Here is a 24,239-nt window from a genome sequence, read left to right as displayed (position 1 = left end):
CTTACGTACGGGTTGTTCGTACGACTGAGATCATTGGCCTTTGTGTTGCCTACAGCGCAAGATGCACGCACTTCTTCTTGAGCTGCCTGGTCCTGCCTGATGTATATTGCAAGCATCATATGCCGCAAATGTCCCGGCTGTTTCCGGATCTCGACTCGAGGTTTATACTCACTCTACGGATGATTTTGCGGATTCACACGGCCGTCCCCAGTCGCAAGATGTTACGTTTTGTAGCGAGTGACTCGTCCAGGCTAGTCTTTGGGCCGAGAATGATGGATCGCTTCATTGCGAACTGGGCAACAGTGCCAAATTAGGTGGCGGAGGAGCTTGTCCAAGTCTGAAGCTTACCAGGAGTTTTCCCAGTCACACACACTCGCAGTTGAATCTGTAGGACGACCGAGATTGCCGCTGACGATGGGACCAAATGCGACCGGTCCAAGTTGCCTGTAATTGAAAAGGACGCTGTCGAGGGCGAGCAATATGCTAGATGGACGGCCGGTTTGCGCAACAACACAACAATTCGATATTGCGCGCCCTTGGCTCATCCAAGGGGTGCTCTCGGCACGCAAATCTTGCTGTGCGAGCCATTTCATAGGGGCAGCCGGGCGGGTACTGGACAACTTACCTACCTTGCTCGCTTTGGCTCGTTTTCAGTATTGCGAAGGCTCAAGCCGTCCGTCGTCGGCTGGCGCCGGGGAATGGAACACACTCCTGCAAACCGCGCAGTTCTTCGTATGACAAGTGTCATTTTTGGCTGAGTGGCTGCCTGCACGCGCAATTGGTTCTCAAAGGGCTGAATAGAGTTTTGGTTCGCTAGCTGTGACGCGACAGATGGAGAATGCACCCCTTTGACTTCAACTTCGGGGGTCCCTTCATCCCGACCTTGGACTAGATCGAAGCTACCCAGGCCACACGACTATTCTTCGTTCGCATCGCATCATCTCATGCCTAAAGTCAATTGCCGAATGGGAGGGTTTTCAGATTCCCAAAACTGCGCAGCGGAGAAGGTGTTGCTGGTGGTGGTGGATTTCGAGTATTGCGGACTCTATACAGTAGCAATGATATCTCCCAGCATCTGATGAAGTGCATTGTAACCGTTTTGATTAAGTATCGTACCGTGATAGGATAATCGTTCGTACATAGTAGGTTGGCAGTGGTGTTTTGTTGGAGGTGGAGGGGCTGGCTTTAAACAAGGATGCTTGCAGATCATCAAAATTCCGGGGCCGCTCTCCTCCATTCTGATTCGAAGATGCGGTTCCCAGATTTCGTTCCCTGGATCTTCGGGACTGTCGCTTTTTTTACACGTGGGAAATACCTGGTTATTAGCCCTAGCAGGGGGAAAATCTCGATATGCGGCAACTTCCGTCACAGTCGCAATGAGCAGACGTTCAAACGTTCCGACCAAGCTTTGAGAGCAACCCTCACGCATCAGTCTCTGGCGAGGTAGGTATTTGAAGGGGCGTTATCGCACGCACACGGCGATGCAGTTTGAATGCGAGTGCGGAGCAAACAAGCCGAGGATGTTCTATGGGTGCAAGGCTTTGCAATATATCTCAAACAACCGCCTCGCAGTAGTAGACCTACGTCGCTCGCTACATGCATGTATATCTCGTGAGTGCCCTGGACATGGACCTTAGCACCTTGAAGACTACATGTTTGGGCATCCCATTTGGTGGACTTGGTCAGGAGCTAATCACTGGTAGCACCGTAGCACCCGATGTGTACACGAATGCAGACCAGGACGCGTTTCAGGAGGAGACGAGCCGAAGCGAAGAAAAACATCGCCCAACGTGGAAAGGTCGGCAAACAAACAGCCCGTGAACCACCACTTGCTATGGCCAGCCCCTTGGCTCCCCGTCCTTTGCGTTTGTAGAGCAGCTATGCATGACCAAACATTGATAACAAAAATAATCGCAATAACAAGAAGGATCGCTTTTTCTCTTCTCTGGGGTCAACATGTACTTTCAGGTGCGCACCGGGCGATTGATTCTGCAGCCTTCACCACGAGCCTGCGTAGCTCTCGACAATATGCACATCATTGATGAGGGGGTGGGCACCAGGTTAAACTGGCCGCCAGCCCTGCTCCATCTCCACCATGCTTTTCGCAGCCCCCAAGGGAGGTTCTGCGGCTGCAGTCTGGCATCCAAGGACCACGACTGATACTTGAGATATTTGCAATGTCAGCACCCAGGAGCCGTGCCCCTTGCACATCTGATTCTCTCCGATCAATAGTCCGTTTGTTGCATGTACGATCCGAGCCGTGGTATCGTCCATCGCAATCTCCATTCGCGATTCTTAGACTTGAACTGACGTAGTTCCAAAACAATTTCATAGGGCAGCAACATCTATGGGACGTGCTCTAGTGCATAAACCATGCAACTGTTAGTTCGATCAATTGATGAATATTTGATTCCGGATCGACGCACAAGCCTTCGAGGTCAAGTTTGCATCCAACCAAAGTCTTTCCCCAATGCTTGCTTGCCCTGCCCTACCTTCCAGGCGTTTGCCCATTTTCAAACAGCAACGGATGTGAACACCTTTCGGGGGGATTCCCCTGCACATGACATGGCCTGCCCCCTCGGACCCGATACAGAAAACACATCGACTGAATTGATTGATGTGCGCCGGGGGCAAACGGCTGGCGACGGGGCCTGGCCATCACTGTGCACTCGGAGTACTCACACTAAACAGGACGTACGTCATTTTAGGTCACGCCCCGGCTCCTCAACAGCTATGGGCTAGCCCGTACAAGGCGACCACATCTTAGTCGGTAGTTCGGGATTTTGCGAACCTGCCTGGTTGGTCAGTATGTACATAAGATATATGTACATACAACTCTATACCTTGGGGGAAAACATGGCGAATGTATGTATACCTCCTGCCGGTACCTTGATGTTCTCTACCTTGGGTAGGTAGGTTGAACCTACCTACGACTATTACTCTACCATCACCGAACAATGTGCGCGTAGGGGCGAGTAAGGAGATGCGTGTGAGTTTGGAGCGACCTGAGGGAGGAGACCGGACAGATCGATCCAGTGCGTTGATCTATCTGTGCCATGTCTGCACCTGCATCTTCGGCACACCAAACCAACTCATGCAATTAAAGTTCAGCACTTGAGTCGCGTCCACCACCCGTATCTTGCCTGTATCTTGCAGGAGGACGCAAGACAGTGCCGACCTTGCACCATGGCAATTTACAACGCTGAAACATATGATTTCGCACGGCAGCGGAATGGTACAGAGAGGGCCAGGGGGAAGAAGAGGATCAGCTCCGGCGTTTGTATAGGTGACCAGCAGACACAACGCAACAAACACCACCATGACGGACATCACAGCCCGGTAGAGCACCTGCCACTGGAGCTTACCTATTTACCTATACTTACACACACACACACACACATACGGAGCCAACCCACCTGCATACCTATGTACCTAAGCAAAAGCGTATCACCCTGCCTGCAGGCCGGACTGCAGACCTGTAGGGAGCGAGCCTATCGCAGGCGTGGTGAACTCAGTGCTTTGCCTGCGGGTACTGACTGCAGTGCTGGTAGGCCCAAGAAGTACTGACCTGTACTGAGGTGGTAAAAGCATGTACTGCGAATGGCCGACAGGCAGAGAGACGGGCTTGTGCTAAGCGACTAGCGGCTCACAGAGTTTTTGCGGTCCTCCACCAGGCCTGCCAAAGCCGCAAAGTCAAGCGTCGTCTCCTCCACCCATTCCCCATTCATTCCACCATCCTTTTCCCACTCACACGCAAACCAAACCGGCACCATCGTTGTCTGCTTTTGTTTCTTGCTGCTTTCCGGTCTCTATCTCGTCCACACAGTCTCGGTCTCTCCTTCTCTCTTCTCTCTTCCTCTTTTTTTCCTCTTCTCCCTCCTCTAACCCTAATTCCCCCGCCAGCTTCGTTTCACCCCCTCTGCCGCTTGCGAAACCGCTGCCTGTTTGGCTCGCTACTTGTATTCGTTGTGTGCGTTTTGCAAGAAGCTTCCTTTTGGTGCTGGTTCGTTTCCTGCTGTGTGCGCGTGCGCGGCCCGTTTCCGGTAAAGCCGCCGACTTCTCGTCAACTTCCGCATCGTCGCGCAAAACTTTTCCCTCCGTTGCGGCCTTTTCACATTGCTGAGTACCACGCCGGTTCTAGTTTTACCTCAGATCGCACCGCGAAAATTTACCCCGGTATCTTGACGACGTGCGACACGACGACTCGATCCCCCGACATCATTCTTCAGTCCCTCCCGGTATTTCTCGGTCTTGCGGGTGTTCGTTTCCACGGCGCTTGTGATCTCTACTGCTTTCTCCCGTCTGCATGACCTAAAAGGGCGTCATTTGGTGCACAAAAGTAAGTGCCCGGCTTTCTTTCCTTCCTTCATGCTGGGGTAAGTAGCGATCAAGCTTCTGCTGGCCTGTCGCCCTGATGTCCGCTCTGCCCTCGACCTTCCTGTACTCCCCATCGCGACATGAGCCCGGATTTGTCCCTTGGTCTATTGGTCGTGCCGCCAACCAAATCGGCACGCGGGATGCTATCCGGCCCTCAACGTCCCGGGGACCTTGGACCGCGGGGCATTTGTGAGGTCCACTAGGGGCACAGGGCGCGGTGCGACTCTCGAAAGTCTCTCGTCTCGCTCGACCGAACCGAACTACTTCTTCCGCTCGACGCTATGCCCGCATGACTCATCGCAAATTGTCTCGTCCGGGGCCTATGTTCGTCACAGGCAATTCAATTGGAATCGTGGAACCGTTTCCTGAGTAGACTCTTCTGTTCCGCTGAGACTCTACAGTCTATCCGTCCGCGGCAGCCGGCTCCAGACAAGTTGGTGGAGGGGCTGAACTTCTTGATATGGCGCCTGCGGTTCCCGGATTCACACACACGGCTATTTGCGCAAATGTACGCATACCTATGCGCTGCTCTGGGAAGATGTTACGACCCCTCACGATGAGGTCCGCCACTTTTTGGCCTCTCCACGAGAGGAGAATTGGTCGCCCTCTGGCAAGTGATGAGCTTTTAAAACACAGCCTCTGCCAAACAGTTCGGACCTGGCGCGGCATATCAGCTTGAAGCACTGCCAGCTATCCGTTATACCGTTCAGTATGCTCTTCCTGTACGGATATTTCTCTGGGCCTTGACGGTCCCTCTGAGCTTCAATGCCGAAACGAGCTGCGCACTCTCCGAGCACGCTCATCCAATGTTCAGTGCCGTGTACGAATGACCCGGGCCCCTGTTATGGAAAGTTAGGCAGCGTGGATTTCTGTCAACACTACGCACTATGGATCTGAAGCGACGGCGCCAGCATCTGTCTAATGAGGTCTTTACAACTAGCCCCGCTTGATCGCTACTACCCTCATGGAAGTTGCTCATTATTACTCTCAGCTACATATTAACGTGCCGACACAGGTTAGGAATTCCGAAACTCTTATCCTTTAGATCCCATCACGACTTGACGTTCGCTTTCTTCGTCTCTTGATCAAGCGTCTCTTCAAATATTTGGTTGGCGAATCGGAAAAAAAATAGACCAAGGTCTCGGTTGTCGACGTTTGCATTTCAATCCGCATTCAGGCAGGAAAATTTGGCGGCGTCGGCGTTCGTTGCTGGTATAAGCACATCTGGATATCAGTTGGTAAGTCAATTTACAGTTCCTCAACCCTAGTGGGCTGGCTTGTTTTGTTCTTTACGCTCTAGCGGTCCCTTGGCGATCGTGCTACGTGTGCTTTTAGCCTAATGCCCCTTGTTTTTGAGCCTACGCTATATGCATTTTGTATCTTATGACGACCGGCGTCTATCTCTGGGTGATGAAATGAAGAGGAATCGTGTGATGGATGGACTGTCTCATGTGTGGATTGCTGGCATTGTACTACTGCCATCATGGTCCATGGCTCAACTTGATCACGTCCAAGTTGCTGGTGGTCAGAGGATAGGGCGAGAAGGCTTGTCAACGTCATCATTGCTATTATTTGTGCTGAGCTCTGATTCCTCTACCTATACGGTTCCGTTGGCTAACATGCATTTTACTCCAGCTTCTACCCATCTCACGAATCTTACCCTGCTGTCATCTGCACATTTGTGTCAACCTCTCTAGTAAGTACCCCTGAGTGAGGTGTAAGACGCCCTGCGATCTTATACATCCATATCCGGGACACGCCGGGACCTTTTCTTCTTCTCTGGCTGCCCAAAGCGCACCTCTGGGACTAAGTAGTCCTACAGCCTGGCACTTGATACGCACGCAACCCCTAAGCTCTGCATGGTATTTATTTCCCTTATATGCACTGAGATGACATACCCGACCGGCATTCAGAAGTAGCAGATCCATGGGACGAAGTTGCGTCCTTTTGAGCCCGAGGTTTAAAAATGGGTAGGACAGGTCGAGCAAGGTCTCTGGCTACTGTGAACCCAGACCCAAACTCCCAGCACCATAATTCTTGCCAAAGCCTTGTTATTCCCAAGTTGCCGAGCTATGCTGCCTGTCAGATGCCTAGTTAGCATCTTGTATTGAATGATGTTTCTTATCCGAAGTTTTCTCCCCCACTCCCTTCCTGATAAATCCAGCCGTTGCCCTCGCCTGCCTGCCGTGAGAAGCTGCGGCAGTTCATACCGCCCCGACGGGTGGTATATGGGCCGAACAACTTGCTGCCACGGGGTACTGCACAACCTATCTCCACATTCCCCCTTTCGAGGTAGCAGGAGCTTCTGTGGGTGTGCTTGTTCTGCCCTGTTTGCCCCTTGATGTGTTCTCGCCTCGGTCCTGTCATATCCGCAATAGGCTGTTTGGGTTCCCCTTAATAGATAACCCAAGGGCATCTGTTCTATGTGGTGGCCTGTATGTCGCTCGTGAGTTCATATCTTGGCGGTTCCTTGTACACAAGGGAGTGCGATCGCCGAGAGAGGGGCATTGAATGAGGGGCGTCAAATGCGGTGTCGTTGCCCAAGGCTGCCTTCCAAACAATGGGAAAATTCGTTGAGTTCATCTACTTTCAGATGACACCAAATCCCACTTGGCACTACAACACAATCGATATTCCCACACACATCCAGCCCCCAGTACTCTCAACATCTCTCCCAACCACTTACAACCTTCCACTGTGCACACGTTCCTGGACTTGTGTGCACTTGATGCTTTGGTAGTGTCGCAAGTGCTCCTCCGGTCCCTGTCTTGCTCTATCTTACTTCGCTGCACAACATCTTCCCAGTCGTTTCCGCACAAGCTCTGCTTCTGGCAATACGCACTTGTCACAAGACACCGGTCCGGCTTCAAGTTCTAACCCAAGACGCTCCCTCCAGGTCAAGATGGATAACTTCAATCCCTACAACGGCAAGGCTCCTTCCAACGGGTCCGGCTCTCAAGGCGAGGGCGGTTCCCAGGGCGGTGGTCCCGGCCTACCTCCGTCCGGTCTTCCGATTGCTCCTCCTAACGGCCAATCCGGCGGTGACGGCTCTACTGGCTTCCCCTCGGCTGATGCTGCTCGTCAAACCCTGTGGTAAGTCAAGCCCCCGCCATTGCCATGGCAGCAGCGCCTTCCGGTTCTGGTGTCCCCCATCCGGGTTTTGCGGGCTTTGCGTATTGCGCTCCATTCGGCAGCCGCAACGCAGCTGGACCCACCCGGGGCCCACGGTGCCTTCTCAAACCGAAGTTCCGGCAACAACAACACCGCAGCTGACTGACGTTGTGCGCACAGGATGGGCGAGCTTGCTGGTTGGATGGATGAAAGTTTCATTCGCTCGATCTATTCTTCTGCTATGAACGAGAATGTCCAGGTGAAGATCATCCGTGACCGTCATTCAGGGTAAGCCATTGTCCTTGACCTGCCGGCCCGGCCCTGCACTTTCCTGCTTTGTTGCCCTGCTTGTATTAACACGCTCCAGCAACGCCGGATACTGCTTCGTCGAGTTCTCCAACCCCGAAGCTGCACAGAAGGCACTGGCGCTCAACGGCACCCCCGTTCCCAACACCGATCGTGTCTTCCGTCTTAACTGGGCCTCGGGTGGTGGCTTGGTCGACCGTCGCGATACTCGCAGCCCCGAATTCTCCATCTTCGTCGGTGACCTCGGCCACGAAGTCAACGAGTTTGTCTTGGTTGCTTTGTTCCAGGCCCGCTTCCCGTCCTGCAAGAGCGCAAAGATCATGACAGACCAGCAAACCGGCCAATCCCGCGGCTACGGATTCGTCCGCTTCTCTGACGAGCAGGACCAACAGCGCGCCCTAGTCGAGATGCAAGGTGTGTATTGCGGCAACAGACCCATGCGCGTTTCGCCTGCCACCCCCAAGAACAGGTAAGCCAACTTCTCCCACCTCTTCCGAACTTTTGGCATCTACATCCGAGAAGGCATGACTGACGCGATTCAAGAAGCCACCAAGGTGGACAGTTCCAGAACTTTGGCAACCCAGCCATGATGCCCCCTCAGGGTAGCATGCAGCCCCCGGGCGGAATGAACAACCAGTGGATGGCTCAGCAGCAGCCCAACTACGGTTTCCAGCAGGGCGGCGGTGGGTTCAATCCGATGGCAATGAACCAATTTACCGACCCCAACAACACTACCGTCTTCGTTGGCGGCCTGTCTGGCTATGTCACCGAGGACGAACTGCGATCGTTCTTCCAGGGCTTCGGTGAAATCACCTACGTCAAGATCCCCCCGGAAAGGGATGCGGCTTCGTGCAATTCGTCCATCGCCATGCTGCCGAAATGGCCATTAACCAAATGCAGGGTTACCCCATCGGGAACTCCCGTGTTCGTCTGTCGTGGGGTCGTTCGCAGAACAACTCAGGCGTAGGTACTCCGTATCGTCCTGCACCCCCTCCCCCCACTACTGGCCTCCTGGCCCCCCGGCCCCCCTGGTCCTGGAGGTCCTTTCGGCGGTCCTGGCTTTGGCGGCAATGGACAAGGCCCTCCTCCTGGTGGCTTGGGTCCTCAGGTTCGTGTTTTGCCATTTCCTGGCAAGTGGAGTCGATGGCTAACCTTGATATATAGTAAACGCCTTGATACGATTTTAGCATTGAGGCGTCCTGCGTTCCGGCGTTTTGGTCGCTTTACTGCGCGTACATCTTCGGGTCCTGCACTCTGGTTTCGGCTGGTTACACTTTCCTTCGCATACAACGTCTTCACTCCTTGACCGTCGTCTGGGCGACACCCGTCCCGACGCATATTCCTTTGCCTCCACCCATTTCCTTGCAACCTTTTTCCGACCGGATCCCGCTCCTGCCATCACGTTGTCGGTGGACTGGGACATTCAGCTCAAGCCGGCCATGTAACGTGGCAACTTGATCCCTGGTCAGCGCGATGAGCCTGTGCCGTTGACTACTACTGTACCCTTTGGCCAGTAAGGCTGGTGGCACGCAGGTGGCGGGGCGCGATCTACTTGCAGATTTCCGACATTCGATATTCAGATGACGAGACCAATGACCCGTCTCATAACGTCTTTACGCGATGACTTGGCGCTTTCCTTCATGAGGGACGACCTTTGTTTCGGGGTTGCGTGGTTTCTGAGCATTTGAGTTTCGCGTTGCATTAAAATAGATGCTTTTTCATCTTCTGTCTTACTTGCCTTCGATTTGTGACCCGTCTTGATTTTGCACACAGACGGCTGTTGGCGACTTGGATATTGCTCGAGTCCTTTCCATGATGTATCCGAACGGCGGGGCTGGCTTTTGCATGGCCGGACCACCGGCGACATATGATTTTGTGCGCTCGAAGTCGGGCTTCCTGGGATACTCTCACACCTGGGTTGGAAACTCCAAATCCCCGTCTCTTTCCTTATCCGTATTACCAACCACAGGACTGGGTAAACCAACCGAGGCGTATTCAGGCTTTGCCTTTGGGGCTGGGGAGGTGACTATGGTGCTACCGGTAGGTAAGGCTGCCGTCGTTGAAAAAACCACCACCTATTTTGCGTTGGGAGCATGGGAGCTTGGGAGCTTGGGAGCTTGGGGCGTCCGTTGGTGCCAGTGGAGTTCAAAAATGATAGTATAAGTCGATGGAAATTCGAGCCTCGTAAAGGATATATTGAAATCCTACTTGTCATCGCTTTATATAGACGGGCAAAACGAGAAATGAAATACGCATCTCTAAACACAACCAAACCTCCTAGAGACGACACGCTTATGTGCCACCCTTCTCTAGCAAGCATGTGGACATGCTATCCTCTTCACAAATTATGCCACCTGTTATGGTGGCAGCAAACTCACTCCCTGCAGCCTTTTAGTGGCCGCTCACCAGCCAACCACACTGGCGTTTTGAGGGTGAGGTCAGGAGTCCAGGGGGATGGACAAACAGGTTGCTTATTTGCCTTTGCAAAGCAAAGCGTGGGGGAGAAAAGAAGACAAGACCAAGTCAAGATGCGAATTCGGCAAGAAATCAGATTTGGCCGGGGACAACGCATCTTTTGTACACCGATCCCCACGCCAATGTCTACTGATGAAAATCTGGGGGTATAGTACACTCCATACATTACGTCTACTGGACGTCGTCAGCCTGCGAATCGACACCGAGCAGCCGCCTCGAATCATGCAGCCACCCCCTTCCCAACGAACACCTTTCACTTTTACTCCGTTTTCCTCGTTACATCAAACAAAAAAAATCTGCGTACACCGTGCTTTTCTTTAGGGATTCGTCGCCTTTTCCCCTACTCGGATGCTTGCCGGCGCCGCTTATTGTCAAGCCAGCTCTTCTTCGTCCAGGGGCTCGACCCGAACAAGAATCTCCTCGAGGAGCCCTTCTAGGAAGGTGCCGACTTCTTTGCCCATGCCAACTGGCTCGCTCTTGTCCAGCCGGTCAATCTCCTTGCAGACATTGGCGAGCTTGTACACGTGCTTCCTAATTTTGTCGTGTGCCGCTTCGGCCCGTTGCCTTTGGGGCGTCACTCTCTCGTTGCGGTAGATCTGCTGCAAGCGAATCTGCCGCCGCTTCAAGGCCTCCTCGAGTGCCGGGAAGATGACATCGTTCAAGGCGTCCAGCTCACCGTTGGGGTTTGGTGGCGCCGGCGTAGGGAAGGACTCGGGAGCTGCAGGAAGTTGTTTGGGCTGGGCTTTGGACGGGAACGCCTGCGGGCTTGGGAGCGCCGGCTGTTGCAATGCGGGTTTGTGCAAAGACGACTGCGAGGCAGGGCCCCGGAAAGGAGGGATCTCGGGAAGGCTTAGAGGCCCGACCTTGGAGGGAACCCGCTGTGACGGTGGCCCGGGTGTGTAGAGCTGAGTTTGGGACTGCCTCAGGGCCAAATCTGGCTGCCGATAGTTCAGTTGGGGCTGGGACGGAGGAGAGGTAATGTTCATATGCCCCATGTCCCATCGCAGCTGTTCCTGCAGAGCGTGGTCATAGTCAGTCGAGTTCATGGTAGGCACAGTGGACGTGTGCTTATTAGGCGGCCGCGGCGTGTCGGGATCCCCGTAGTATTTCTGAGGAGAAGACGGCAGCGGCACTTTGGTCGGGGACGACGGGATAGAGCCAGGCACAGGCTTCCGCTGCGGAGACACATGGCGTGACGTGCCGGTTGAGGGGGAGTTGGCCGCCTTGAGGGTGCTAGAAACAGACGAGCCATTGAAATCCTGCATCTTAACAGGCGACTGCCCCCTTGGTCTCTCGCCGTAATCGCCCTCGAGCGGCCTCGACGCCCTAGCATTCCGAGCCGAATCGTCCATAGGGTTGAGGCTTGGCCTCGTCACGAAGCCCCCGCGGTCCCCGACAAGCCGCACGGTGCCAAAGTCCCACATGTCCTCGTTTACCGGCTCTCTCTCGCGCACCTCGTCGCCGCCCTCCGTCGCCTCCTCGTCCTCGGACTTGTGTGTGGCGCTCCATCTGCTGTGTCGCTCGATGAGCTCCGTCAGATACGTTGTCTTCTTGGCCCGTCGGATAAAGGTATGCTTCAGCAAGTCTCTGGCCGAGGGCCTTTCCTTGGGATCACGTTGGAGGCAAAGTTCGACGAAGTCCTTGAACGCTTTGGTGAAGTTGCCTTCCAGCCTCGGTGGGTGGTTTTTGGGGATAAGGAAAAGCACCTTCATGGGGTGGATGTCGGCGTAGGGAGGCTCTCCGTTGGCCAACTCGAGGGCGGTGATGCCCAGAGACCATATGTCCGCCTTGTGATCGTAACCTGACTGTTTGATGACTTCGGGAGCCATCCAGAACGGGGTTCCCACGAAAGTGTTCTTCTTGGTCATGGTGGCCGACAGCTGGCCAGACACACCAAAGTCGGCCAGCTTGACCTGGCCATTGTGGCCAAGGAGGACATTTGCGGCTACACAGGAACGAAGTCAGTCATCATGAGCCAAGACGGGCCAGTTTTGCTATTGGGTCTTTCTCTTGCTCTCTCACCCTTTACGTCGCGATGCAGCTTCTTGTCGGCATGAAGGTATTCCAGTCCCAGCAGCAGTTCGCGGATGATGATGGCAATGTAGTCCTCGCCAATCATGCCCGGCTTCATCAGGTCTGCGCAGCTGCCGCCGGAGCAGAACTCCATGACGATCCATAACTCGGCGCCTTTGGCGTAGGAGCCATAGTACTTTGTGACGTATGGAGACTGCAACTCGGAGAGAATGGCAATCTCCTGTATAATATCCTCGACTTCGTCTTCGGCGCTCTCAATGTCAATAACCTTGATGGCGACTGCCTGGCCGGTTCGTTTCTCCACGCTGGCGCACAGGTTTGCGGTCAGTACAGGGTCGTTCGCTGGTGCTTCTCGGTGCCGAGAGCCAGGGGCGTGAATGTACGTACCCTTTGTAGACTTTGCCGAAGCTGCCTCCTCCTATGCAATACTCCTTGGTATACAGAAGCTCCGGGTCCAAAGCCTCGTTGCTGTTGTCGTCGTAGTCGCGGTCAGCCATGATCAATGTAGACTCGTGAATTCGTTGGTAGTGGTCGTCAGTCGTTAGGTGTGCAGAATGGCACAGGCACAGGTACAGGACAGGCTCTGTTTGGCCGCAGGCGGCTCTGCGCACAGCATATGCGGGTGGTCGGTAAGCGATGGAGAGGACGGGAGCAAGCGGCGGCTTCGATGTTTGTAGGTGTTGGGGGCAGGTGGCCTGACCGCTTGAACCTGGAGCCGAGGATGCCAGGAGACAAGTGAACGAAGGTCTCGCAATGCGCCGGAGCCGAGCACGAAAGGACCTATTTCACAGGAAGCGGCATGCCACTTTCACCCTGCGCGAGCAATGCACTGACTGCACTCCTTGGGTAGCCCAGGTCGAGCTCCAAAACAAAACAAAAAAGACGAATGGAGAAGAGGGGGGGGGATGAAGAAGAGGAAGCCCGAACAGGTTCACGATGGCCGGGATGAAGGAACGAGTGGGCGGGCAGGCGAGCGAGCGAGCGAACAAATGACAAACGAACGGTGGGCGGGTGAATGACGGATGATGGTGGATGGTTTGGTTGGATGTTGGATGGGGATGGGTGCATGCGAACGACGGTACCTACGTGCAAGCAAGCGTGCATGCGTGCGTTGCGGTGCGGTGCGGTGCGTTGCGGGCGTGCGTGTGTCTCTCCGACTCTCTGTCTCTGTCTCTGTCTCTGTTTCTGTCTCTGTCCCTGGGTTGTATTGTTGTTTATGGTTTATGGCAGAGCCGAGCAGTTGCAGGTCCAACCAGTCCAGTCCAATCAATCGAGCGTCTCGCGTTGATGGCTTCACCCAGCCTAACCTAGCGCGGGGTGAACGAATGGGATTCCAGTTGCAAGTGGGATTTACCAAGGTCCAGGTGGGATTGGCACTGGCACTGACGGAATGGAGCAATCAATGGATGGATGGATAGACACTGTCGCTCGACACTGTTGCTGGAAACTGGCACTGGCACTGACACTGGCACTGGCACTGGCACTGGCTGGCACTGACACTTGACCAAGTAAGTAGGTAGGTGTGTACATAGACTGGACTGTGTGAGGGGGCCAGTTGGGGGGGGGGGCTCTACGCATGTGTACATATATGTATGTCATATGTATTCCAGCCATCCCATCTACCTACCTACCTACCTACTTACTTATAGGATAAACAGTTTCTGTCTTTCTTGGATATAGTTAGTTAATAATAAAAACAAAACAATGGGAGGGTCGCCGGGGAGATTCATGTTTCAATAGTGTGCATGTTTTGTTATGTATTTGCTCCCTGTTCCCTGTTAACCAGTCAGCAGTCAGTCTACTGGACGGCAAGGCATAAATGGCATGCCACCTACCGGCATAGGCAAAGTTTACGTACGACGTAGGTACATACTTACTTAGTTGGCTGCCCCTCCAACATAAACAGGTACATTCCGAGAAACAATGCTATGCTAATTGCATCCATATATTTAATTACATCGAATTTCGTCTTCTCATTTTCCTACTCATCACTCAATTTATATTAACCCACTCAGTATAATCATATTCACACCCTGTACCTCCTGCATCGAGATAGGGATTACACAGCACGTGCACATTGATAGCCTCGAGCTCTCAAGGTAGGTAGGTCAAGGTAACTTAGGAGGAGCCAGGTAAGTAGGTAGGTAGTGCAAGCCAAGTGCATACACCCATCTGCTCGTGCCCAAACATGATCATGTCATCCCTCACGGCACACCGGTGAAGCTCTCGTTGATATCCGGCTACGGGTTTATATCAGGAGAAATAAGAAGAAGGAGAAATAAGAAGAAGAAGAAGCAGCAGCAGCAGCAGCAGCAGCAGAAAAGGGACAAAAAGGTAAAAAAGAATGCCACCGGTGGGGTCTTTTGGGGGCTCTCTTGCTACAACTCTCGGCCGCTCGTCTACATGGCCTACGATTTTTTCAGGGAACAACTCAGCAGGTATAGCCACATCATAAATGTTGGTATGGCATCATGTTGGCCTGGATTTGCCAATTCACCACAGCGGACACAGCAAGTGGTTTGGATTAATGTGGATATTATCCTAATCTACCTACAGTACAGTTGAAGATTCATCAGATGCCGTGACTCCATGCACTCATGCTAGCATCTCCCCAGTGTTCGACTCCGGTCTATGAAACGCGTCGTATACAAAAACAGGGGCTGTGGTATCAAGGTTGGGTGGGTATAGGGATTCACAGGAGGAGGGCTTACAGCGTCTCCATCTTGTTGAGGATGGCGCGAGTGAATTCGTGAGTGGTGGCCTCACCGCCCATATCCCGTGTTCGCGACTTGCTGTGGAACTGGTCAGTAACTTGGCAAACCCGGGACAACTGTGAAGGGACTCGGGGGTTGTGAACATACCCCTCGGCAATAACGTCGTAGACGGCCTTGGAAATGCGGTTGGCATGGTCGTCCAGACCAAGGTGGCGCAGGAGCATGGAGCCGGAAAGCAAGAGAGCGGTAGGGTTGGCCTGGTCCTTTCCCTTGATGTCGAGGCCGACGTGACGGCAGCCGGGCTCGAAGACGGCGACGTCGCGGCCCATGTTGCAACCGGGAACGATACCAGGGCCACCGACGAGGGCGGCGCCAATGTTGGACAGAATGCCACCGTACAAGTTGGGCATGACCAGGACGTCGAACTGCTGGGGCTTGGAGACGCACTGCATGCTGGCGTTGTCAACAATCATGTCGTTGTACTCGAGGGTCGGGTACTCATTGGCGACACTGGCGCAGGTGTTGCGGAACAGGCCATCGGCCAGCTTCATGATGTTGGCCTTGTGGATGCAGGTGACCTTCTTGCGGCCGTTAGCGAGGGCGAAAGAGAAGGCAAACTTGGCAATGCGCTCCGACTTGGCATGGGTGATGATCTTGAGCGACTCGACAACGCCAGGCACACTCTGGTGCTCCAGACCGCTGTACTCTCCCTCGGTGTTCTCGCGGATGATGCAGAGGTCGATGTCCTTGTGGCGGGTCTCGTAGCCGGGGATGTTCTTGATGAGGCAGATGGAGGCGTAGATGTCGAGTTCCTGACGCATGGCGACGTTGAAGCTCTGGTGGCCGGACCGGCTGATGGGGGTGTGGAGGATACCCTTCAGGCCCAGCTTGTTCCTCTTGAGAGAAGCGACGGACTCGCGGAAGGCAGCCTCGGCGCTGCCAGGCGAGCCAGAGTCGACGCCCGACACGTCGATCTGCTCCCAGTCAATGGGGACATTGTCGGCCTTGAAGATAGTCTTGACGCTCTCGGCGACCTCGGTACCGATACCGTCACCGGGGATCAGGGTGACTGTGTACTTGCTGCCGAACTTGGTGGGCTTGAAGATGTCCGACTGGATGGTGGCGTAGGATCGGGCGGCGGCACGGGGTTGCTGGTGAGCAGCAGCTCGCACCAGGCGCTAAAGTAGAGCACACACGCACACATGTCAATAAATGTCGGCGTCGAGACGGGAAGTGCAAAGTCGCAATGCCCTTTGTAGTGTAGCGTAGCCCAGCTTGCGACCCAATGGCGTGCCTCAATGGGTCGTCGTCGTTGTCGTCAAGAGCAGAGCATAGCAGGGCAGGGCAGGGCGAAGAGAGAGAGAGAGAGTTTTGGATTTACCTGAGCTGCACGAGCCGAGTTGCGCGAAAGCATTGTGGCAGGTGTGCGATTGTCTTATTGCAATGTCTAGGCGGGAGGTGAGAAAGGAAGACAGCGGGCGTCTAGGGCAGACGGTAGAAACTAGAGTTGAAGACAGCGGGCGAACAGTGTATAGTGCATGTGAAGAAGAAATATCACAAATTGGAATGCCTGCTTGGGTTGGTTGCAGCTCGCATGCAAATAGCGCAAAAGATCTGCTAGCTCCTGTTATCTCCTCTATGCCGAAGACTTCCGAGCCAGGCCTGGCGGCAGGCCTGGCGCCTGGGTACAACAGCCTGGAGGTGGCAGTAGCTGGCTTAGGAAGGATACAAGCCTGGGTAGGAAATGAGGTAGGTACCTACCTACAATGTACGTTTCCCAGTTGCATGGGTCTGCCGCCAATGCGTTTAGTATGACAGGGTAGGTACGTTACATAGTAAAAAGGCGTCCAGGCCAGCACCGACTGCTTCTTCCTTTCGCTCAGCCAAGCCACATGTGGCGAAGGAGGTCAACTGATCCACCATCCACCATCCACCATCGCCGTATGCGTAAACAGCCTCTGGGAAGCGTTCGTTGGTCACCAACAGCAGCCAAGCCAGGTAGGTTAGGTAGGTAGTCTCGTCGAGGTCGAGTAGACTTATCCTGCAACACGTGCGGCTTGCAGCGCCCATCTATCAGGACCAAGCCGGGTGATCTCTTGAGGGACGTGTAGGCGTGTGGCCCTCGCAACCCAACCAATACGGGATTCGAAGTTCACTACGTTCCCCGTCGCAACGCCATATCGCTTTGTGTTGTCAGCATATTGCATCCTGTACCGTTGTCCCACACAACAGCAGCACATTGTGGCCCGAAGAAGGATATCCTCTCTCATGGAAACCTCGGGCTGCAGAAAGTCGATGTCATCGGCGGACATTACCCCGCAACCCCCTGGACACCCCTCACCAGCATCAAGTGCAGGTAGGTCACCGGGTGCCGGGTTGTATAAAGAGGGACTGCATGCCTCGCATCTGCGTCTTGAACCCGGGCTCTCGAGCACAATTCGGCGCCTGTTCACCAAAAAAAAGGAACCAGCAACGAACCCAGGCCAGTAGCCATGCCCGTCTTCCAAAGCAGGCACCCCGACATTAGCTGTATGTATGGACCACACCCAGGGAAATGCCCGTCGTATATCTGACCAATGCCCATCCAAGTTCCCGGGGATTGCACCATTTGGGAATGGCTTTTCGATGAGCAGTCTGCGTACTCTCCCCTGAATAGGGTCCCTCGGTCGGATTGGGCAGGCTACACCGACGCCGCCACCAAGGAGCACCTATCCTGGAAAGGGGTCAAGGATGCAGCAACTCACATCTCCACTGCTTTGAAATCCCAATATGGCTTCCAACCCAACGATACTATTTCTCTCTTCAGTAGAAATACGATCTGGTACGAGACTCTCGCTGGCCATCTGACCATCCGGCTGAGCCTGTCGTGAATTTGGCCACGACACGAGGTCCCCGCCACATGGGCACAGATCTGAAACTTTGATGCAGTAACTGACCGTAGGCTCGCAAAGGTATCCTGTGACTTTGTTCGCGGCCGTCCGTCTAGGTCAGCTTGCCTTGCCCCTGCCCAGACCGATGCCGAGGATCGACAAGCTGACGCTACACAGGTGGTGTCGTATCGGGTGCATCACCGGCATACAACGTGGAAGAAATGGCCTACGCTCTCAAGACGGCAAGCTCCAAGTACTTGGCCACGCACCCGACGTCGATCAAAGTCGCTCAACAGGCGGCTCGCATGGCTGGGATCCCCAGATCCCACATCTTCCTGCTCGAGGGCGAGCTCGAAGGGTACACCACGATACAGCAGCTACTCCAGATGGGGAAGAGCCAGGGAGAGCATAAGCAAGCCTCGGCATCCAAGCTTCCGCCGGGCAAGAAGAACGGGGAGGTATGCGCGTTCCTCAGCTTCTCGTCCGGCACCACGGGGCTGCCCAAGGCTGTCATGATCAGCCACCAGAACGCCATTGCCCAGACGCTCCAGATCGAGATGCTCAAACCCGACGACCGGCCGAGAAAGGCCCTCGGCGTCCTGCCCTTGTTTCACATCACGGGCATCGTGCACAGCATGATCCTGCCCGTCTTTATCAACGCCGAAGTGGTCATGCTCCCCGCCTTCGGCATGGACTCGATGCTCTCCGCCGTCGTAGAGTACCAGATCCCAGAGCTCCTTCTGGTGCCGCCTATTCTGATACGACTGGTGCGCGACCCAATCGTTGCAAAGTACGACCTAAGCTGCGTGAAGCGGTTCTCGAGCGGTGCAGCTCCCTTATCCGCGGAGATCATCCAGCAGTTGAGAGAGAAGTTTCCGGGTACGGGGTTCAAGCAAGGCTACGGCATGACCGAATCCTGCTCGTGCATTACGGCCCACCCTCCGGACAAGTATAGCTATGACTACGCGCACACGGGAGGGTCCATCGTGGCTTCCACCGAAGTCAAGCTGATGAAGGACGATGGCGCTGAAGCGGGTATTGGAGAGCCTGGCGAGGTCTGGGCACACGGTCCCCAAATAGTCATGGGCTACCTGAATAACGATAAGGCTACCAGAGAGACTTTTGATACAGATGGCTTCCTGCACACGGGGGACCAGGGGGTGATTGACAACGAAGGGTTTATCACCATTACAGATCGTATCAAGGAGATGATCAAGGTGAACGGGATCGGAGTGGCGCCTGCCGAGCTAGAGGACCTTCTTCTGGGGCATGTAAAAGTTGAGGACTCGGCAGTGCTGGGAATCCCCGACGACTGGTCTGGGGAGCGACCCAAAGCATATGTTGTTCTCAAGAAAGGGATAGCTCGTAACGAGAGTGTCGGCCAAGAACTCATCAAGTACGTCGAAGGAAGCAAGGTCAAGCACAAGTGGGTCAAGGAGATTGAGTTCATCGACGAAATCCCCAAGAGTGCAAGTGGCAAGATCTTACGGCGTGTCCTGCGGGACAAGGCCAAGCAGGGCAACCAAGGAACAATGGTGAAGGCACGTGGTGGCCCTAGAGCGAGGCTGTGAAGCAACCTAGGAGGGTTTCCGTGTTTGCTACTTGTTCGCTAGACTAGACAGTTTCCTCCTGCCGTTCATGCTCAGTACAGGTTCAATGGCCATGTATACGAACATTGGTCAACTCGAGCCGAGCTCATTGCTACATGGTTGTGCTTCAACGACTATAAGTGCCCCAGAGCAGTGCCAAATTGCTTGCTCGGCATCGTAGGACCTTCACCAGCCGTTGCAGTACGAGTTCGGGTATCTCGGTCTGCTTCGGAACAGGAGCGGATCCCGATCGAAGGAGCATTCCCAAACCTCGGTCTTTCCATCATCCTTGGCGCTTCCAGTGGCCGACGTCTGGTTCTCATCGGTAGCTTGTCCGAGGACCTGGAGACTGGTACCAACGTGCTGCTTCTTTCTGATTCTCTTAGCACCTCGACCGAGGTTGGGGATTTGTGGGAATGGACAATCAGTACTGACCTGGGGATTTCTGCCGTGAGCAGCATCACTGACAGTCATTCGCTTCTGAGATCCCACGCCCGGGTTATGGTCCTTTCGGTCCGGGACAAGTTGTTCAGGTGAAAGAACAGGTTCGGTAATACCGTCACCTTTTGCACCTAAACCTTGGCCAGGTTTCCAGCCATTCTTCATCATCATCTTCATTCCGTAGTTCACAGGCAAGGAATTCGGCATCTCAGAGTGAACAGGGGCTGGCTGGCCATCCAGTTGCATCTTAGCTAGCCCGGATGACAGAGCTTGAGCAGTAGATCTGGGGGCCTCAACGCGGGGCTGGGAATGCTCCTCTCCACAAGTATGGGTGTAGGCAGCCTCCTCTTGAGCCTCGTTGACGATTTGGGAGCTCGGGGTTTTGGGTCGGACAGGTGCTGGGGCATTCATGCCATTGGTAGCTGCCGCCGTATCAGCAGTCTCTGCCAAGTTCGCAAGCGTCTCTTGAATGCTGTCGAGGGCTGTGGCTTCGAGGCAACTCACGGTGGAGTGAGCTTCAACGTAAGCAACGACCTGTAAGCTGTCAGTGTCCTGGGGTGGTTGGAGCAACCAGGACCATGACAGCTCGGTGAAGCTTACCGACTTGAAGATGCGGTGGGCCAGAGCGGCGTCATCATCGTTCTCGACAGAAACCTCGATCATCTTGCGCAAGATGGATTTGTCCTTGTCTTCGAACTTGTCCAACAAGTGATCCAGCATCTCAGCCCGAAGTGAGGACATCTTCGTTGCTCTGGGTCTGTGAATGACCCCTGAGAGGTGGGCCTAGGTACTCGGGCAAGGTGCCAAGGAAAGTACCTACTTACGTAGGTAAGGACGAGTCTCGTCAAGTTTTTGATCTTTGGTAGGATCAGTATGTCAACCAGCGTCGGCACAATGATGGGCATACCTGCTCGTGTTCCAATGGACACAGTCTCTCCCTTGGTATGGTTGTTTGGGGATACCTTGAACCAAGTTGGTCTTGGTCCAACAGTGTTAGTCAGTAGAAGACCTAAGTACCTAAGTTCCGAGAGGTCCAATCCAAGAATTGAACAACTTTTATCAAATCGTCGGTGGTTGCCTTGGGCACCTGAAATGGGATGTAGGGTAGGTACATGCACCAAATGGTATTAAACTAACGTCTGGTACCAACATAAGTACGGTAAGGTATTGCATAATGTACTTGGGCATATATGGATGCCTGGTCAGTTGATGCTTAAATCGCAGCAAAAGGAGGGTGTGAGGTGCGTGCAAGCAAGTGAGGAAGGAAGTCACGACGTGCCTTACCTCGGACCACATCGGGTCTTTGTATTGAGGTACCTAATTTATTCAGGTACCTAGCTGCATGTAAATCCAGATCATAATCGCAGCAAACGAAAGGCACATAATTGAGTAGGTAAGTAGATGCAGTTCTTTGCTTGTTTACCCTGGCAGAACTGACGAGTCTTTGCTAAAAACCCGTACCTAATCTGGACTTCAAGAATACAGATCAAATCAAGTCCACTCAGTGTTATATTGGTCCATCTGGACGTGAACCCGTACCTCCTAACATCGCAAGACGGCAGGACCAATGTACTGGCGCATGGAGTGATGTGGCCTGGCTAATTTGAACAACAGCCTAGGACATCATATCATCTCGTGTTTGGGCCAATTTCCCTCCTCCATGATCTGTTTCGTGGTCTGGGCAGCTGCTTCTTCCTCTGTCCCCTCTGTGGCATGCCAGCCCTCCATTGTTCATTACCGACATGGGACAATTGACCCAATCGTTATGCGTCGCCATCTAGGTTATCCGAGACCATGTTAGCCGATGGACATCACAATTCACCGTAGGTATCCAAACGAGAGAGAGAGAGAGAGAGAGAGAGAGAGAGGTACTTATGGAACAGGGGCAACAAGGGCTGCCGCGCAGGCCGCCTGGCAAGTCCCATACGCTGAGTTACAGGCAACTATTGCAGCAGGAGCAGCTGCAGCGGCCACAGTGCCAAAGGTGAAGCCAGCACCGCTATAGCAAGCAACGACGACTGCCGAGCACCCTGCCTGGCAGATGCCGTAGGCAACTGGGCCTGCCGTGGTGGTTGCAGCAATGGATAGGACGAGAATGGCGTATCTAAGCGGCTGCATCGTTGTTCTCCTGTCACTTGCAATATGCTGTTTGCCTACTGACACCTTGAGATATACGAAAGCTTGATGGGTACGAAGGAAAACTGTAGGATTTGGGGAGATGTGAACGAAGACGTTACTGAGGGGTTAATATCAGGTGCAGCTGAAGAAGTCGGCTGGCTCGTTGCATGTTCGTGTCACCGAGATGGTGGGCCTCCCACAGCAGCCCCAATCCAATGGTCGATCCCGCCCCTTTTTGAAGATAGTATCAGATGATGTGAGGCATCTAGATCTGGTAATGAGACGTGGTCTACACAAGAGCAGATTACCTCTCAAACTACCTTCTGGCCTTATCTCGCACCCGACTCGGCTTCGCCAGTAGTTTCTCCAGGGGAGATGCTAATATACAACCTTGGAACCAAGCATGGCATGGTGCCAGCTTGGTTTTCTTCATTAGGAATCTGCAAAGATGGAGAGGTTGGAAAGTGGCCTGGGTGGAAACAGACCGCCTTTGCTTGAAGTTGAGATATTATATAAAACGATATTTCAGTTTGTGTTTTGTTATATTGCAATCTAGCCCACAGATGACAAGGCAACTCGCTACGATTAGTACTTATACATGGTCGAACTTCCCGCAGAGCGTTTTGGCTCAAGCACCAATGCCTCAGGGGAGCATTCACCGCTCGATTCGATTGGTCTAGTCAATGTAACTGTTTCCCAACGGCCATAACCTCGGGAATTCACACCTGCGCCTACACGGGAACCCCATGGCACAAGCAACGCAGTGACCGAAATCACGAATCCAAAATTGCCGGATATACCTTGACCTATTCCACACCGGCTGGGTAAAGCACTCCAGAAGTCGGGGGTGCCGGGGCTTATCGCGTAGGCTCCGGGCTCGCCTGTAGAAGCTGGTGATCCATATCGCTGGACCGCAAGCTGCTCATGCGTAGCCCTCTTCTGGTGTGTCCAACACGTTGCTAAATTATTTCCAGGTCAGCAACGGTACTCTGAATTTAACGATGCAGCTTGAAACGAGCAGAAGGTGAGAGCTTTTTCAGATATAACAATATTTCGCATCAAGATCGACCTTGTAGTAGGTGATTCAAATACAATCTAGCTTATTATTGGATAATTCATCATGGAAAGGGCTGGGGGAAGAAAAGAAAAAGGCAGCATCAGTGAGACTTACGGATGGTTCGTGGAGGTAGTACCCAGAGTATTCTACGTAAGTGTACGCGGAAATTGACTGGATTTCTCCTTTGGGATTGTGATACAAGCGACTTGTAGTATGCGACAATGAATTACCATCATCCTGAACCCCAAAGGAATGTCCCTCAAAGCAGAAGTACTCTTGTCTGCATCATGCTCGCTTGATCCGCGACGCTGCTAACTGCAGCATCAGTCATGGCTTAGAAGCGGTCCTCGGGCTTCTTCCAGCCAGCCATCCGACTCACTTCGCCTATACCAGACAGAATGTGGTCCACGCCAAGCTTGACTATGCTTTGCCTCTTGTTCTTGCCGTCCGAGTCGTGCGAGGGTTGCTCGCTACCGATGGTAGGCAGGACGTTGTCGCTGGCGGACAAGCTGACAAAGAGGGCGAAGGGAACAAACCAGACACAGAGCCCAAAGAACGAGGCGATCTCGGTGAAGCTCGGGATATCTGGCTGGTCATACACGCTGTTCATGGCCGCGTAGGAGCGTGACTGCGCGTTGGAAAAGTGGCGGAACCAGAAGTAGTGGTTAACTAGGACGAGGACTGACATGGTCTACGTTAGTACCGAGGCGCTGCCACGTTCCAAGAGAAGGGGGACCCACGGCATGAGGCAAGAAACAAGGGATCTGTCAGCTTGACGAAGGGGAAGCGTCGCATGTTGCCCAAGTAGACGACATGGGATGCGATGCCCATCAGGGTCAAGGGCAAGGGAAAGCCATCGGCGAGGCACAGGATCAGCTGAAGGCCGATGATGGCATAGATGAGCCGGGTGAGGAGGCGTTTGGCTATGACCGTGTGCTCTTCGACCAGCTCCGAGAGGTAGTAGAGGCCCGAAGCTATAGTTTTGGGATCGGAGTCGTCAGTTTCCAGAGGACGACTGGCATCAATGCGATCGACGGCGGGAGCGTGGCCTACCAATTGCCAAGGTCAGAAAGCAGAAGCCCACGACGGAGCCTAAATAGCCGACCAGAGGTAGAATCCACATCTTATCAGGCGAGCGAAAATCTCA

The 24,239-nt window shown here is 53.8% G+C and overlaps 6 protein-coding genes across 6 annotated transcripts; 2 read left to right on the top strand and 4 right to left on the bottom strand.

Annotated features, from left to right (window-relative positions):
* Window positions 1-7,279: 7,279 nt before the first annotated feature.
* PG986_007120 (uncharacterized protein) lies at window positions 7,280-8,761 on the top strand (the record flags this gene model as incomplete). The annotated part of the gene is made up of 4 exons (XM_066843342.1): window positions 7,280-7,470; window positions 7,669-7,776; window positions 7,856-8,263; window positions 8,341-8,761. The coding sequence occupies 4 exons, from the start codon at window positions 7,280-7,282 to the stop codon at window positions 8,759-8,761; spliced, it is 1,128 nt and encodes a 375-aa protein (XP_066699454.1).
* Window positions 8,762-10,640: 1,879 nt separating this feature from the next.
* On the bottom strand, window positions 10,641-12,800 carry PG986_007119 (Serine/threonine-protein kinase svkA; the record flags this gene model as incomplete). The annotated part of the gene is made up of 3 exons (XM_066843341.1): window positions 10,641-12,214; window positions 12,292-12,608; window positions 12,691-12,800. The coding sequence occupies 3 exons, from the start codon at window positions 12,798-12,800 to the stop codon at window positions 10,641-10,643; spliced, it is 2,001 nt and encodes a 666-aa protein (XP_066699453.1).
* A 2,210-nt stretch (window positions 12,801-15,010) lies between these two features.
* On the bottom strand, window positions 15,011-16,431 carry PG986_007118 (Isocitrate dehydrogenase subunit 1 precursor; the record flags this gene model as incomplete). The annotated part of the gene is made up of 3 exons (XM_066843340.1): window positions 15,011-15,095; window positions 15,165-16,195; window positions 16,399-16,431. The coding sequence occupies 3 exons, from the start codon at window positions 16,429-16,431 to the stop codon at window positions 15,011-15,013; spliced, it is 1,149 nt and encodes a 382-aa protein (XP_066699452.1).
* Window positions 16,432-17,593: 1,162 nt separating this feature from the next.
* PG986_007117 (uncharacterized protein) lies at window positions 17,594-19,458 on the top strand (the record flags this gene model as incomplete). Its single annotated transcript, XM_066843339.1, has 3 exons — window positions 17,594-17,838; window positions 17,969-18,003; window positions 18,065-19,458. The coding sequence occupies 3 exons, from the start codon at window positions 17,594-17,596 to the stop codon at window positions 19,456-19,458; spliced, it is 1,674 nt and encodes a 557-aa protein (XP_066699451.1).
* A 204-nt stretch (window positions 19,459-19,662) lies between these two features.
* PG986_007116 (uncharacterized protein) lies at window positions 19,663-20,658 on the bottom strand (the record flags this gene model as incomplete). Its single annotated transcript, XM_066843338.1, has 1 exon — window positions 19,663-20,658. One exon carries the CDS (start codon window positions 20,656-20,658, stop codon window positions 19,663-19,665), a length of 996 nt encoding a protein of 331 aa, XP_066699450.1.
* Window positions 20,659-23,426: 2,768 nt separating this feature from the next.
* On the bottom strand, window positions 23,427-24,215 carry PG986_007115 (Protein SVP26; the record flags this gene model as incomplete). The annotated part of the gene is made up of 3 exons (XM_066843337.1): window positions 23,427-23,773; window positions 23,833-24,066; window positions 24,146-24,215. 3 exons carry the CDS (start codon window positions 24,213-24,215, stop codon window positions 23,427-23,429), a joined length of 651 nt encoding a protein of 216 aa, XP_066699449.1.
* Window positions 24,216-24,239: the final 24 nt, after the last annotated feature.

Source organism: Apiospora aurea (assembly GCF_038362705.1).
Source record: "Apiospora aurea strain CBS 24483 chromosome Unknown utg000005l_segment0_segment0, whole genome shotgun sequence".
Taxonomy (NCBI): Eukaryota; Fungi; Ascomycota; class Sordariomycetes; order Amphisphaeriales; family Apiosporaceae; genus Apiospora; species Apiospora aurea.
This window is presented reverse-complemented; position numbering and strand designations above follow the sequence as displayed.